The sequence below is a fragment of the Phodopus roborovskii genome, unplaced genomic scaffold, assembly GCF_943737965.1.
Source record: "Phodopus roborovskii unplaced genomic scaffold, PHOROB, whole genome shotgun sequence".
In the NCBI taxonomy this organism is placed as follows: Eukaryota; Metazoa; Chordata; class Mammalia; order Rodentia; family Cricetidae; genus Phodopus; species Phodopus roborovskii.
Window position 1 is genome coordinate 34230915 of NW_026126480.1, and position 16489 is coordinate 34247403.

A 16489-nucleotide genomic window follows, 5' to 3' on the forward strand; every position below is an offset into this window, starting at 1 on the left:
CCATGGGCTACATGGGGTCTAGGTGCCAGGGAGGTGAATTATCAACCACTGTGCAGAACAAAGCAGGCAAAGGTGACTGTGAAGCTGCTCTTTACCTATGACAGGTTTATAATTTTTGAGTGGGGTGATGCCCATTTTCTCATCCGTCTTTTTCACCCGTCCGCTTTCTGACTTCAAGGACGTGTTCGGGTCAGGGTCTCCTGATCCACTTGGGACCTCTGGCTCTTGGCTTTCTTCTTCTGCCTCCTCTTGGGGTGCTGGAGTCTGTGGAACTTTAACCCTGCAGGCCAAACGCGGGGTGCAGAAATACGTTGGAAGCAAAGACAAGGCCTATCTGCCAGGCCTGGGGTTTCAGACTCAACTGATCATAGGCCCAGGCAAATGACATAAGTAAACAGGGTCTAACACATGAAGGAGTAATGTGGGGACCTTCAGAGGCTACTTGCCAGCAAGAAGGCAAAGGAACCCAGTGTGACATATCAGATGCCAGCAAGCAGAAACATACAAAACTAGTGGCAAACGGTTCAGATACTGTGACTGAGCAACCATTTAGGTTATATCTCCAGGATGGCCTTCTGTCCATCAGGAACTAGCCACCTCAATATCTGCTCCCTCACTGGTGTGCATTCAGCCACTTAGGGCAAGATAAGAGGGACGCCGGGGAAACAAGTACAATGACTGAGGCCATGATGAGTGAGATCCTACAGAGAAGCATCAATGGGAAGTGCCACCATTACCAAATGGACAAGCATTAGGGCGGGCAGGTGGTGTAGCTCAGAGGGAAAGTGCTGGCCTAGCATATGCAAGGTCCTGGCCCATCTCCAGCACCATCAAAAGAAAAGAAAAAAAAAAAAAAAAACCAAAAAATGATGCTAGACTCCTAGAAGTTCACAATTGGATCACTGTGTAGACTAGGCAGGCCAGCAAATCCAGAATCTCAGGCAGGTACACACAAAGCCTTTGGAAGGCTGCTCCACTGTCTGCAGCCTAGAATATAGGCCTGGGCACGTTGACTTGAGTTCTTCCACTTGCCTGTTTGCTGTACTTGAGTTGGAGATCCGGAAGCGAACCTGCTCAATGGCACTTCTCACAAGAGGGTCATTCTGGTCCATGGACGGGTGCACGACCAGATCCACCTGTGGGAAGAAGTTGGGAGTGTCGCAGAGGGCAAGGCAGATGAGACATGATGGATGGACTGGGTGGCCCAGGAGTAGGTTTCTGTGTTGTCATTGCAGAGTCAAGGGCAGCAGCTGTGTGGGGGCTGGGACAGGCAGCAGCCCCGCCCCCACAGGCCCAGCTCACCAATCATTCTTACTGGTAAAAAAGAAAAGAAAACCCCATTCCACCTCTACACTGCATCCACCTATATTGCTGACTTCTTTTGAGACCCAAATGACAGCCAGATAGGCAATGTCTCAAAGAAATGAAAAGTACTTAGAAATGGCAGCTCCTATTGGCCACTGTCTCAGGCCAGCAGCAAATTCTTCAACAGTCTCAGGGTTAGGGCAGGATGCAGGTAGACAGAATGGGCAGTCAATCACCGTGCCAAGTTCTGTCAGGAATCAAGCCTCAGTGGTGAACTTCAAAACCAATTCAGAAGCATAACACAGCTCTCCATGCACTGCCCTGCAGCTGGAGGCTCATTTCCACACGCTTCCATTTCTGTGGTTATGTGGCCCTAAATATCAACCTGACATCCTCACCTCCTCCCCCAGGCCTTTGACGGTCACTAGCCTTCTAGAATAGCATTTGAGAAATCAATCTTGAGGCCAGAGAGTCTCCTCAGGCCCAAACTAGGGGAGAATTTGTTGTCCTCGACAGTGACACCAAGAAGTCCAACAGAGTAACACCTGGAAAACTTGCTGAAGTCACAGGTGTCCCTGATGATGAGGCCTTAGTAAGTCCTTCAGGGAGACAGGCTGGCACACCACCGCTTGCCACTTCTCAAGCGGATGTGTGGCAGGCAGCTATGGAGGAAGGAGCTAGGTCACTTGATGGCTTTATGTCTACATGTAAAAAGCAAATTATTTCTTAGGTAATTTTTCTTGGTATTGCTTTGTATATTTCAAAAAATAAATAAATAAAATAAAATAAAAAGGCATGTGAAAGCAGAGATAGCCTTGCCCACTTACAAGGGAAACAAAGTATCAAAGAGCTCCCCTACAGCTAAGATGAAAAATCCAGTCAGGAATTAAGGGGCTGTGAAGACAGCAGCACTGCTTTCAGCACTAATGTCCAGCTGCGCCATCCCAATTACTCTGACCCTGAAAAATTGATGCTGTAAAATGTGTGCAAAGCTGCTGAGCTAGTTACTATGGGAACAGCTCCCACCACAGTACTACAGAAACAGACACATCTCACAGACTGGCCAGCACCCTTTCACTGTCTTTGTGGAGAAGGTCCTTGCATTTCCAATACTGTCTTGCTTAACTATAACAAGCTTGCTTCCCTCTTCTTCCTCCAGGCTGGGCTAACTCATTGCTCTAATGCTGGGGTAGCTGCTATCAGCTGACACACACAGGAAGCTGGTAGGACCCCTGCCCTCCAGATTAAGAGGACATAATATGATGTCCCAATGACTAACAACCAAGGATTGATCAATATACAACAATGACAAGGGACCATAGGCCAGAAAGTTTCCCATAGCATGGGGTCTGGCTGGGTGGGCATCAGGAGAAGCCCAAGAGATTACCTTCTTCTTGATGCCATCTTGAATGACCGTGGTCCGATACAATCTCAAGAGACCCTCCTCTGACAGGTTCCGCACCAAGCGGATAATGGACTTCTTACAGCACTTGGTGGAGACACCCTCTTGTTTCTCCTGGTCCATGATCATCTTCTGAATCCTGGATATCAGAAAAGTTCACATTCCCATTTCAACATGCAGAGGCATAGAAGAACCACAACAGGTCTGTTGGGCACCAGGGAAACTGCAGAAGCTCTTCACACCCTACACAGGGGTGCCTCTTGGAACACGAAATACCCATCTTTCTAGAGTAAACAAATTAGCTGAAAACAGGCCACTACCCACAGCAGCTCCACAGCCCCAGAGGGCACACGAAGGGAAACAGTGCTAGGATGGAAACCTGTCTTCACCAAGTCTGCATGCTTATTGGACAGCCAGCTGGGCGAAGCTCTAGTCTCCCACTGTCCCTTGGTCTGAAGCTCTTTTTCACTCTTCTACTCATCTCTCCCAATATTCTGATTCATTGTGACATTTCTGTATCACTACCCACAGAAAAGCAAGGCCAATATGGACATCAGGACACCCAGACAAACTCCTCAGGGACAGAAGGGACCAAGGTGAAGATGTATGTGAGGTGGTCCCTGCCCCCACAATCGCCCAGAGATAGAGTGAGGTCCTTTCTGCCCAGTGCTTCTCACACTGGTCTCAGGGTGCCCTGAAGATGCTGCCCTACAGAGTGATGGCTTCAAGAGCTACAAACACCAGACCTTAAGCTTAGCTCCTCAACACACAGCCCTGCGGATGCCTCTTGCCACACCACTGCCTGCAGGTTTCTCTTCTCTTGTAACAATTCCCCAGTGTTAGGGCTTGAATAAGACACATCAACTACAACCCATGGGTTCAAAGACTTGGACCCAGAAAGTGGTGATACTGGGAGGTTCTGGAAACTTTGCACGGTGAGGCCTAGGAAGGAGGTCACTGGAGGCAGACCTTGCCCTCTCTCTGCTTCTTGGCTGTCATGAGGTGAAGAAGCTCTCTGGCTACATATTTCTGCCACCACACACATGGAACCAAGAGAACACAGAGAACCCATTAATCCATGAGCCAAAATAAATTCTCCTTCAAGTTATGCTCTCACACACCTGTCAGAGCTGCACAAAAGTAACTCACTCAGATACGGAGAAAAGCCAATGCAGGCTCCGTGACATCTAGGACATTTATTCTCCCCTTGCCAAATCTACATGCTGTTAACCACAATTGGAACAGCATGACTGCACATGGTGAGGGAGCAGCCTCAAGGTCTTTCCGTCTCTTCGATGGCTGGTAAAGAGGGGTGGTCACAGAGGGACAGTGGCACACTTACGTGAACAGGCTCTCAATCAGGCGGAGGTTGGTAACAGCTTCTATGATCAGATTCCTGCGTTTCAGCAGCCGGTACGTTTTGTGAGGCTTGTCCTGACCTGGGCCATGCCGTCCTGCTTTCTGGGATCCACCACTCTCCTACATAACAGAAACACAAGGCCAGGGATTGGAAAGGGTTAGGACCAGACAGACACCATATCTGTGGGGCACAGTCAGGTCCTGTTATTCAAGGGAGAGCCCACCAGGCCAGCTCCCGACTTAAGACCCCACCACCCTCTCACTTCTGGACTCAGAAGGACCAGAGGTACCTGTCAGCTGATGATCCTAGGTGACTTTCCGGTAGTTAGTTTCAGAGTGGGAGTTGGGCACCACCTACTGTGACACTTCCCAAAGCAGTTCCATGTCTACTGGCTTCTCCCCAGTGGGAGGGAAGAGCAGCACCCTTGCTGAGACTGCTGGTAGACTATGGAAAACTCAGCAGAACCCTCATTCCTGCCTTCATGTCCCAAAAGAGGAAGCCAGGGCTTCTGAGACAAGGACCTGGCCAGGGTCATACAGAATGAATGTGCACACGCATGTGCACCTGGACAAGGCTCTTGTCTGACTCTAAAACCATGAAGTTTCTGGAGGCCGAGGCAGAGCAGGCTGGGAGTTCAGACTAGGCTTCCCGGGCTGTACCACAGCGGAAAGTGAAAATCGGAAGGAGGGGACAGGAGTCTGTACTTCTCCCCTCATCCCTAACCAATGGCCAGCTTCATTCTTTTTTCTTTTCTCTTTAAGGTTTATTTATGTGCATGCATATCTGCCATATATGTACAGATGACCACGGAGGCCAGAAGAAGGGGTAGAATGCCCTGGAGCTAGAATTACAGGCAGTTGTGAGCTGCCTACTGTAGGTGGTGTGAACTTAACACAGGTCTTCTGGAAGAACAGCAAGTGCTTTTGACTGCTGAGTCATCTTTTCACCCACAACTTCTTTCAATTTTTAAAAAGATTTTATTAATGTTTTTGTTTGCATTCCTGTATGTCTGTGTAGTATATGTATGCAGTACCAAAGGAGGCCAGAAGAGGGCATTAGATCCCCTGCAACTGGTGCCACGAGTGCTAGGATTGGAATCCAAGAGCAGCCAGTACTCTTAACCACTGAGCAATCTCTCCACCTTCCCCTCCTCTATTTTCATTCTTAAAGTTTATCTCCTAGGAGCTTAACATGCACCTGGGTGTCTAACACATGATGAACATGAACCCTGAATGGGAAAAGAAAGCCTGTTGATATCATGTGGCAGCTACAGGGCTTGTTTAGCTGGGTGGCTATAGCTTGGAGTAGGACTTTTAGGAAATGGGAATGCATCCCAGGAAGCTACAAGTTGGTGTTGGGGTGACAATATGAGAACAGCTGGGCCTAGCTTGCTCTCTTGCCCACCATAGGTGCTCCAGGTCAGGCAGGGTTCTTTCATTCTAGGGAGGGAAGTCTTGAGGATTTCAGATAGGTCCCAAGAGTGGCAGCCCATTGTCCATCATGTCTCAGAGCAATATTCTGGAGGAAACTGGAGGCTGGAGAAGCAGAGCTGTGCTCTGCCAAAAATCTTCAGACAGCCATAAAATAAAGTGATTTTGTAAGAAAGACCAGTGTTAGGGGAGTGCACAGGAACTTGGCCTGGGAGGAAGGCCTGCTCTATCAGGACTAGAAGACATAAACAGAAGGTGCCAGGAGACATGCAGACAACAGAAATGTGTGGAAAGAGTCTAGACTACAATCACCCAGGGCCTATCAATTCTGCAACAGGGCGGTGACCAGAGCACAGGCTGCTGTTCCAGCACAGGAGAATGGAGGCTGGTATAAGGTCCCTGTGCTGTCATTGTCTCGGCAGGCCCGTTTTCCATCCCATGGCACTGCCTGGTATCCTCCCAGACCAGATTCCACATTTCTCCTCTTGGGCTGTGAAGCCTGAGTAAGACAGCACCAAGAGTCACAGATCTGGTTCACACCAGGAACCAGATCCTCTTCTATTTCCAAAGCAAATGCAGAATCTGAGGCATCTTCAAGTGACAAGGGACATGGCATGGTGAAAGGTAATTGAATTATGTAATAATCAGGGGTTTCCGGTAACAAATGCCTTTTGTTTGTTTTCTGAGACAGGGTTTCTTTGTGTAACAGCCCTGGCCGTCCTGGAACTTGATTTAAAGGCCAGGTAGGCCTTGAACTTATAGTCATCTGCCTGTACCTTCCAAGTGCTGGAATTAAAGGCATTCAATTCACTACCACTGCCCAGCCTGTAATACACTTAATGAAAAATGGGTTTGACCCTGTGGTGTCAGTGGTACTTGACAGGTGACATCTAACCAGAAGGTACTGGTACAATTTTGTTCTTTTTTTCTTTCTATTTTATAGCAAGTGATAGTGACCTTGCATTGAAAACAGGTTCTCCACCTTGACTGTGGCCATTCTAAGTCAATATTGCTTTAAGGATGTCTGACAGCATCCTTGAGGCTAAGGGCATGACTCACTAGGCACAGTACTTGCCTATCAAGCAAAAAGCCTTCGGTTCCACCTCCAGCCCCTAAATATAAAGAAAATTTAAAAACAGTGTAACATGTGTAAACACAGTGGCACATGTCTGTAGTCTCAAGTATTCAGCAGGCTGAGGCAGAAGTATTGCTTGAGCTCAGGAGCTAGAGGACAGCTGGGCAACAGTGCCTCAAAATAACAATTACAACAACAAAGCACTCTGCCCTCCATCTAGTCAAGGGCATCAATGTACGGTGATAATCAAAAAGGTGCAAGCAGTACCAACTGTCTTCTAAGAGGCAATATTGGCTGTCTAAGTTAACCACAAAAGCTTTCCCTCTCAACTTAAGTGAAAGATCACCTTGTCAGAGGTTATGGGAGTTTTGGGAGTGGGCTTAGCAATGGGCAGAGGCAGCAAATGATGCTGTGTCACTCACTCCCTGTGGAGGTACTGTCATCACTTGGCCCACAGCCTGTGCCTGCAGGTGACACTCTCATTGCTATTGCCTGCTCCTGGTCCCTGGGATTCAAACCCAGAACGGAGAAGACGGAAGTCTACCTGCCATAAGCCTCTATGGTCATTACTGACCTTGGGGTTATCGAGCCGGACCTCCTCAATCACAGCAATGTCACCACTGTGACTCTCCATGTTGTTAGGGTCGAAGGATGCATTGAGCTCGGAGGAGCCGCTGGTGTTCAGGCCATCCCTAGCACCTGAGCTTCGGCGGGCTCTTAACTCAGCACTGCGCAGGGAGGCAGCCTTTGGCTTCTTCAATGGGTGCAGGTTTAAGACTTTCCACCCACCTGCAATGAGAGTGGGCACAGCTGGTCAGCGGAAACCAGGCAAAAGGTCTTCTCTGCTTGATAGTCAGGGCAGGCTAGCCCAGGAGATCTCCTCAGGCTCACTCTGCTGTCTTGGGGTGTAAAGCCCAAGAAATGAACATGAAATTCCCAAGTCTGTCTTAATTGTCCACCTTCCATTCATGCTTGAAAGCAGGACTTCAAGCCATCCCAGCACCCAGGATGCTGAGGCAGGAAGGGTGAGTTCAAAGTGGGTAACACAGTGAAGACAGTCTCAAACAAGAAAACAAGGTTTACTAGGTTGTTACAGTTCAATTGGGAGAACACTAGACTGAACACTCCTGCCTCCATGGTAGTGTTCTAATGGTTCCTGAATGGAATGAGGGAAGGAAGGAAGCTCATGGAACTCTATTGCTTTAACAATAAAAACATATTGTGAAGAAAAAAAAAAAGAAAAAGAAAAAGAAAAAAAGAGGGAGACTTCCTTACAAGGAACCAGGGAAGGTCATTTCATATGACTGTCCTCTCCACACTATGATAACGGTGTGAAAAGAACACTTCTAGGCCCCAAATCAGGAGAGCTCCTAGGGGATTGTCCTGGTTTCCTGAGCTGAACAATTGCTTCTTACTGATGCCACGCTGTGCCACGATGCTTTTGCCCGCTGCCCCCATATACTTCAACAGCCCTTACCCTTAGCTGGAGTGGAGTGATGAGGTTGAGAGCCAGCAACCCCTGAGGCTCTTTGTCCCCGGGACCCTCGGCCCTTACGCTTGCCACTGCAGCCACCCTCTTCCTCACTTTCTGAGTCAGAGAGGAAGGCCTCTTCACCCTCGGGCATGAGGGACTCATCTTGCACCGAGGCTAGGCTCACAGTGGTCAGTAGCTCTCCTCGGGCCTTTTCACGTGCATACTGCCGGCTCAGATCACTCTCCTCCGCAAACACACAGGAAATATATTTGGTGGTACGCTGCCGGCCTTCATCTTCCATGAACCCCTAGAGTAGTCACATGTGTTAGTGCATTCCAGGGGGTGTGCAGGTGGTCCCTGCCTTCCTGTCATGGGCCTGGTATGTTAGGACTACATATAATATGGATTGTGTCTGCTCCCTGAAGCTAGGAACCCCTTGGAGGCAGGGCCTTGTCTTGGTCTTCCATGAACCCACCCTCTGTGCCTGACACTGGACCTGGTTCATAAACACTCAGGAATCAGTTTGTGCTGGTTACGCAGAACACAAGGTCCCACACATGGCAAACAGCTACAGCCTTGGAGACCTGTGGTTTGGTTCACTGGCAATCCGTGATCATCTTGCCATCTAAAATGGGAAAGGGGCTTGTCCCATGGCCTATAGTGGGAGAAAGTAAGTATTAGCTCAACCAATAAAATCCTGCCTTATGGCAAAATGTCCACAATAGCCCACCAGGTCTGGATAAGTATCCTCTAAAATATGTGAGCCAAAGTTTAGTTCCCAACGTAGTACTATTGGGAAGGCAGAACCTTTAGGAGGTGGGAGTCTAATAGGAGATCCCTGGTTACAAGGGAGTACTCCCAAAAGGATTGTGCCCCCAGTCCCCCCCCCACCCCTGACCATTTTCTGTCTTCCTTCTGATTCAGGATGTGACAGTTTATTCTACTAACCTGTTCCTGTCATTAGGTGCTTGCTGTCTCATCAGAGGTCCAAAGCAGTGAGAAGCACTTGATTTTGGACTAGACTCTCCAAAACATGCCAAACAGCTCTCCTCTTTATAATTAACTGCCTTATCTACTTCATTACAGTTACAGAAAGCTAACTAATACCAGCCTCAAGAGCTGAGATGCAGCTTTGAATTACAAAAGGGGAGCACTAGGCCTATAGTTAGCTGCTTTGATGTCTCCAAGTGCCGAGCAAGTCACACCAATGAGAGGACAGGCAGCTCACTAGCCAGCTCTAGCTGACCACCCCCACCCAGGAGTGAGCTGCAAGGGCAGCTACTATAGTGTCACTCTCCACTGCTTCAATTTGAAGAAGCAGAACCAGACAAGTGCTCAGTGAGGGGGAGGTCTAGCATGCTAGTAGCCTCATACAGGTACTGCATCATGGATGTTAAGAAAGGTACCTGCTTCTCTGGTTATAATCCCACCAGCATACGAGATGAGGCACTGTAGGGATGATAGGATGTTACCTTGACAACCTTGAACCTCTGAAGGAGCCGACACAGCATTCTCGCTTCCAGCTTTCCCACATTCATAGCAACTCGGATCTCAGCTTGGGAAATTCCTTTCGTGCCTCTGCGCTCAACTGTGAACAACACCATACTTGAATCCCACCACCACACAGGGGCAGCTGCTCACAGCTACTTCCCTGCTCCCTTGCTAAGCAGAGAAGTGGAACCGCTGGACATAGGAAATACTTTCCCCTCCCCCGCAGGGAGCACTCCACTGCCAGGCTCAAGAGCACTACCTGACCCCAGAACACCAGCAGCTCATTTTGTGTGTCTCTCTGGTTCTCCATGCTGAAACACTGAAGGGAAAGTGAATAGTGGCTATATTCAAATAGAGGCAGACCTATCAAGGTCTTTCTCTAACTTACTCAACTCCATCACTTTTAAGCAGCAGCAGGAATTAGCCTTCTCTTACAAATGAACTTACTCAGATAAATGAAATGACCCTTTCAAAAAGCATCAAAATTACTTTGTATACACACACACACACACACACACACTATTTTTTTTTGGGGGGGGGGTGTAGGAGGTATCCTTGAACATGTGATCATCCTGCCTCAGCTCCCAGGCACATGTGTCCTTGTGTCCAGCTCCTGAGAACTTTCTCTGAATGTGCATTTTCTATGTTCCTATGGCCAGCAGGAAGTGGGGGAGGGAGTGGTGGCCGAGGCTCCACAGCAGAGAACCAAGAGAAGTTGCTGCCTCTTTCTGGCACCGTTAGTCTGCAGTCCTGCAGTTCCTGCCCTACAGCCCATGCCTATTACTCAACATCGGCCTGTACCTGCCTTTCACAGGCCCTTTCTTAATGCTCTAGGGAGGAGCCTGGTTGGAAGCTGCTACACAAACTGCAGGCAGGTGATGGCAAAACTCTTTGTTCAGAAAACATTGTCCTTTCTTTCTTAATGCATCCGCACACTGGAGGCTGCCAGGCAAAAATCAATCAGGATACAGGCTCTCTACATCAGCCACACACAAAGAAGACTGTCAGAATGAGAAGAGATGGCTAAGATGTCTCCCTCTACTCAAAAGGCCTTAAGTGGGGACAAGAGGTCTATGCACAGCTGTTTCCAAACTGTGTTATGAGGAAGCAATCTAAGCCACCATGAGAACTGTCAGTCAACCAGCCTTCATAAAGCCTGAAAGATGAGCCATCACGGCCTGCTGGTGGAGTCTAAGATGGAACAAATTCAGAAGGCAATCATGGCTCCAGATGTCTGAGTAACAGAAGAGCACAGAGGTTGAGTTCTGTTGCCCCCAGCATAGCTGCTGAGCTCACTTCCTCCCTGTAGCAGTACCAGGGTAGAGTCCTCCACTCTGCAGTAAGTTCTTCTCCATTGGGCTGTTCTAGAAGCAACATGTGGTGCCCCTTCACATGTCTGCTTACGTCTGCTTTTCCTCCTTCCTGTAGCAGCACAGGGTCCCACCAGAAACAGCAAATACCAGCACCTAATCTGAATTCAGCAGCCTCCAGAGCTGTAAGTCATAAAGACTTTTGTCTTTAAAAATTGCCTGCTCTTGGGTGCTTTGTTATATACCGCATCAGAAAACAGATTAAGACAAATGGCTAGCTAAACCTGAGTGTTTCTGTGGGGGGCCCTGTTATAGGTAATTTACTCCTCTGCCTTTTATCCTGAGAATGTGCCCACATGAGTTTTATCCCAACGTGTTGGATGGTCAGGCACTATTCTATGGGGGTATTTATTTCTGGAGAAAAGCAGACTATGAATAGTTAAAGGGTGAATGGGCAAGATATGCCCAAATACGGGTGATACCACATCATCAACCAGGAGCCCAACGAGAACGAGAACAACAACAACAACAAAAGGCAGAGGGAGGGAATGACAACTCACATTTTCTCCCCCACTTCCTTTCCACCTGGGTCAGGAGCAACTTCTCTTGCTCTGGATCATGGAAACCTGTAGGTTCTCTAGTGGTTTCTCTGGGTCTTCCACTTATGCCAGCTATGATAGGTCTCAATGTCCATGTCACATGAAACAATTCACACCGAATAAATCCCCTCATAGACACTGTTATCCTCAGTCTATTGGTGCATCTCTAGAGAACTCTGATGTCCTAACACCCCATCCCACAGACAGGAGAAACAGACTTAAAGACTTTGTTAAAGACATGAATCAAGGTAGCAGCTAGGCTCCACTCTGAACCTGATCCAAAGCCACAGCTCAGAGAGAAGCCTGCAGCCTCCTGGGATTTATGTACTGGAGCCCCATTTACCACCTGGGGAGCTCATTTCCCACTTCAGGGCTCACACAATGGCAAGTGTTCTCTTGAACAGGACTCACTGAGCTCATAGGTCTGTGTGAGCATGTCCCGCTCAAACACGATGTCCACAGGAGGCACACCCTTAGAGATGACCTCCTCGTCGTCATCATCATCATGGTCGTCCTCCATCTTGCGCTTGAACTCCTTCAGTAGCTTAAGGCACCGAACCATGACATCAGTCCCTAGGAACAGGGTATACATGAGCACACAACAGGCATGGAGCCTCATGGGAGAGCAGTGGATGACATCCTGAAAGGTCATAGCTGACTTGGTATCACAGCAAGTTCCTTCCCTATGTGGTGTGTTTGCAAAGTCTAAAACTACTAATCTTGGGTTAAGAGCACTTGCTCTTACAGAGGACCTGGGTTCAGTTCCCAGAACTAACATCAGAAAGCTACTAAATGCCTGATCTAGCTGCAGGGGAGCCAACGGTCTAGTCTCCAGGGCATCCACACACTTGTGGTACATGCCTATACATACATATGATTAAAGCAAAAATTAATATAAATAAAATATAAATTTAGAAGAAAAATAACCCCCAAATACCTACTCTTAGGAACAAGACTATCATGCCTTGTTAACTTTAGAGCAGGATGAAATACATGTAAAAGGAACAGGGAGTTGCCCTCACAGTTTGCCAGAGTAGCTGGAGGACATGGCCTATTCCTTTGAACAGTCTTGGGATTTGCTGAAGAAATGAAGAACATTTTTTCCTTTAAAGCCAGCAAGAGACCCTTCTGGTGACTCTGAGGGTGGGAACTTAGTTTACAAAAATAACTCAAAAAGAGGCCAAGGCAAACAGGACTAACAGGTCTGAGCTAGCACCCTTATGACATTAGCTCCAGTGATAAATACAGACAAGGTGGGGCCTAGCTGCAGCACAGTCAGGCTCCAGGCTGCTCTGTGCTGAGGGAAATCTGCATCTACATTCAGATAGTGTACTGCAACCTAGCATATCAGGGAGAAACTCACACTTATGCCCAAAAGGACAATGAAGGAAAACGACAAAGATGCCTGGCACAGACATGTGCCAACTCACTGATCCTAGTGACTCCAGAAGTCATTCTATGCATAAAGGAACTGAAGCATGGAGGGGTTAGGTCAACAGCCCAAGCTCTCAATGGCTCGTCAATGATAGGAAAGGTACTCAGTCATATTTCTTCAAGTAAAAGAGCGTTAAGGGAGAGCAGGGCAAATTCCACAGGAATTCAGAGTATGATCCCACCCCAGTGAATGAACTGTGGGAAAGTAGCAATAAGTCCTAGGACAACTAGAGGAGGTGACAATCTTAGGTGACTGCAGAGAGGCCTGACCAGAGTCCGGAAGACAAAGGGTAGGTGATGAGAACCTGATAGGTGGGAAGCCACTTCTACCAGCTCTATCTCTTTGGCTAAGTGATTTGTTTTCTCTGTGCCTCAGTTTCCTCAGCTGTCACATGAAGACAAGAACATCATTGGGGGAGCCAGAGGCTCAGTGGAGAGAGGTGATTATATGCAGGCCTGATGGTTTGAGCTCAGTCCTTAGACTTTATGTTCCAAGTAGTAAATCATGCCTAAGGTGCCAGAACATGAGAGGCTGCAGGAAGATGATGTCAAGTCCAGGGCCATTCTGCGCTTCAGCAGCAAGGCTTTTTCTCAAAGGAAAAAGAAAAAAGTCTTTTTAATAGATCCTGGAGATGATGCCTGCTCAGGTCACCTTTATTCCTACTTCTCTCCTTATTTTCCCCTGGAAGGACACAGCTGCTGGATTGTTGGGACCTTAATTTCAATCAGATTCCACATGCATTTATTCTGTACTATGTCCAAAACAGACACAAACCAGACAGGTTTCCTCCACTGTAAAAAGAGACACATGAGTCTGGGCAAGGCAGCTGGAGGACACTGGGCTTGCTGTGACACAGCCCAGGTTGATGGTCTGGTTCTGCCTACCACAGGGAAGCCCTTTTCCTTTCTGAGCCTCAAGTTTCTCATCCACCAAGCAGAGCTAATTCTAAATACAACTTGAATGGACTGAGTACTTGGGGGGCTTGGAGATGAGCTAGGGGAGAGGGTAGAGCAGATGTCTACCCACTGCATGGGACAATGAAGGATGAATGGGGTGGTCGATCTGGCCATGGAAGACAGGCATTCTAGGCAGAGAGAGGGTAAAGGGGAAGAAATGAAGATAGCACTCAACAGTAAGGCAGGCTGTAGAAGGAAGGAATGTCTGTATGCCAGGCAAGTGACACTGTGTTTTCTTTGTTAGCATGGTATCTGGAGCTGAGGTGAACATAGTCAGTGGCTTGATGGGAGGCGGCCTGCAGGGAGTAGGATCTACAGACGCTGGGGCCCTGGTACCACTCCTCAGCACAGGCACAGGACCACACAATTCCCTTTCCTCATGAGTACTACTCAGTCTCTTGACAGTGTTAGTGTAAGGAAGGGACCAAGGGACTAAGCACTGCAGACTCTGGCACATACCTTGCTCAAATCCCTGCACAAGCACTACCCCTCCTGATAATCTGAGTAATACGCCACACTCCCCATTTTCTTGGCATTGCAATGAAGGAAAAAAATAAAGAAAGAGGTTAGGAAGATTAGAGAAAAAGAAAAAGTAGGACAGTGTCTAGCACATTATCTGGATGTTCCTTCCCCAGCAAGGCTGGCCCCCAAATGGGACAATAATAGTATTGTCTTGCCTGGCTTCATCTTTTTAAAATCTGGGACAAACTCAAAGACAGGCTTTTCTTAGTACACAAGGAAACAAGAGTACTGGTAAAAACACACATGGGAGCTTAACAAAGGTTCAGAAACTATCAGTTTCTTGGCTAGAATTTCAGTCATTATCATCAAATACCCAGTGTAAATGTGACCTCCCCAAATGCTTGGCACCTGGCAGTTAGGTCCCCTCAGTCCTAAAGAATAGAGGAATGTTGGGAAAGGTTGTTGAATCTACAGTGCTGAACAAAACAGCACTGGGAAGCCCATGAGGACCTGGAGCCTGGCACTCTGAGGAACCTAACATGACTCGGCTAAGACATGTTCCAGCTGTGTCCACAGTCCCTACCTGTCCTGTTACCAGGCTAGCCATCTCATATGGGCAGCAGTGTGACCATGAAGTGTCTGGGCTCAATCTCCACCCCACACAATTAGCTGGCTATACCCTAGGGAGGGACAAAGGGAAATTCCATCAGCCCCTCTTTCCACACACAGCCAGTTATTGGTCCCGAGTGTGCTGTCTGCCACCATCATTGCTGACACCAGTCCCCAAACAGGGGAGGGGATATACATGCACATTCCTGCTGAGCACTAGGTAGCTCTTGCCTATTGGGGAAGGGACAAGGGCTACTTGCCCCTATGCAAATGACTCAAGTCTAGGTGTTTATACCCTGGTTTTCCCTTTAATAGTTTCTGCCACATTAAAATGTTCCTGCTTTTTTATATACATTAATTATTGTTAGTAATTACTTTTAATTCTTATAGCTGGTGCACTTTAATCACTTTTATTAAAATAAAATTGCTTACTTTTAATTGTTTTCATCATCTTCAAAACATACTACTAAAGTTCCATGTTTTTAAAATCTGTGACAACGCTGACCTGTTTTTTATGTTTATGCTTGCCTTTTATTCTATTTTCCCGGTCTTTACTCTTTTCCATTCTTTTTGACTTTGACTCTCTTTTAGGCCTGTATATTTATTTTATTGCATCTCCATATAGCTCATTTCTCTCCTAGGTTGTATACTCTAATCTTATTGTAATTTTGTTAATATCCCCCTTCTTAGTGGTCATAATTTACTTTGCTGTCCCCTGTTATATTTCTTGGTTTAGTTTTTAACTTATTTCAGATTTAACAGCTTGAATGAAATTTAACTCACATATTTTATAACCTACCCTTTCAGTGGGTACAAGTCACAACTTACACATTTAATACCAGCCAACTTTAGAAGATTCTTAATCACCTCCACTCTAATGGAGCTATCCCCTAAGCATTCACTGTTCACTTCCAGATTTTCTCACTGTACTTTCCTACAGGCAGAGTCAATATGGCATTGTAGTGGCCACTATTTCTTCACCTGTCTTGTCGAGAACCAATTGAGGCACCACACAGGGGCTTCTTGTAGGCTGTTGACCAGCCTCACTGACCTGCATGTGCTCTATGCCATGTCTGCCATTGATTTCTATTGCTATGCAACATGGTTTGAAAGTAGAAGTGTGACTTCTACTTTATCCCTTTCCCCAGGCCTGGCTAGCTTTCTGGGTTCCTTGCACTTAATTAGATTTTAGAATCAGTCTGGAACCAGACATGAACTGTGTTGAATCAGATAAGTCTGGAGTCGAGCTGGCTCGATCATTTCTGTTTACACGGACCTTAAATTCCAGCAGTATTTTATAGTTTTCACAGTAACTGATCTGCACAGATTTTGTTAAATTTGTTCCACGTTATGCAAACAGAACTGCTTTCTCAGCTCGACTTTCAGATTCTCCACTTTAAGTACAGAAACCCAGAAGTGGGGGTGCATGTTGAAGTTAGTGTCTGTGGAGCTGTTTATTTCTTAAGAGTCACAAGGACATCAGATCAGGAGGGGGACTCAAGCCTAATCCCTGCCAGAACTGAATATGAGCTGACTACCTAAGTCATCAGCCTAGTGCACACAGAGGTATTCTGCCAAGTG

The 16489-nt window shown here is 47.3% G+C and overlaps 1 protein-coding gene across 2 annotated transcripts in view; it reads right to left on the reverse strand.

The window, feature by feature from the left end:
- Positions 1 to 16489, reverse strand: part of Gtf3c1 (general transcription factor IIIC subunit 1) — a 64022-nt gene that overhangs the window by 27595 nt on the left and 19938 nt on the right. For both annotated transcript variants that reach the window (XM_051192907.1, XM_051192906.1), the window contains exons 7-14: positions 11858 to 12019; positions 9519 to 9634; positions 8050 to 8353; positions 7147 to 7361; positions 4050 to 4186; positions 2693 to 2846; positions 1033 to 1136; positions 96 to 280 (exon numbers count right to left, since the gene is read on the reverse strand). In XM_051192907.1, the coding sequence (XP_051048864.1) occupies positions 96 to 280; positions 1033 to 1136; positions 2693 to 2846; positions 4050 to 4186; positions 7147 to 7361; positions 8050 to 8353; positions 9519 to 9634; positions 11858 to 12019 (1377 nt within the window). The remainder of the gene's footprint in view (positions 1 to 95; positions 281 to 1032; positions 1137 to 2692; positions 2847 to 4049; positions 4187 to 7146; positions 7362 to 8049; positions 8354 to 9518; positions 9635 to 11857; positions 12020 to 16489) is intronic.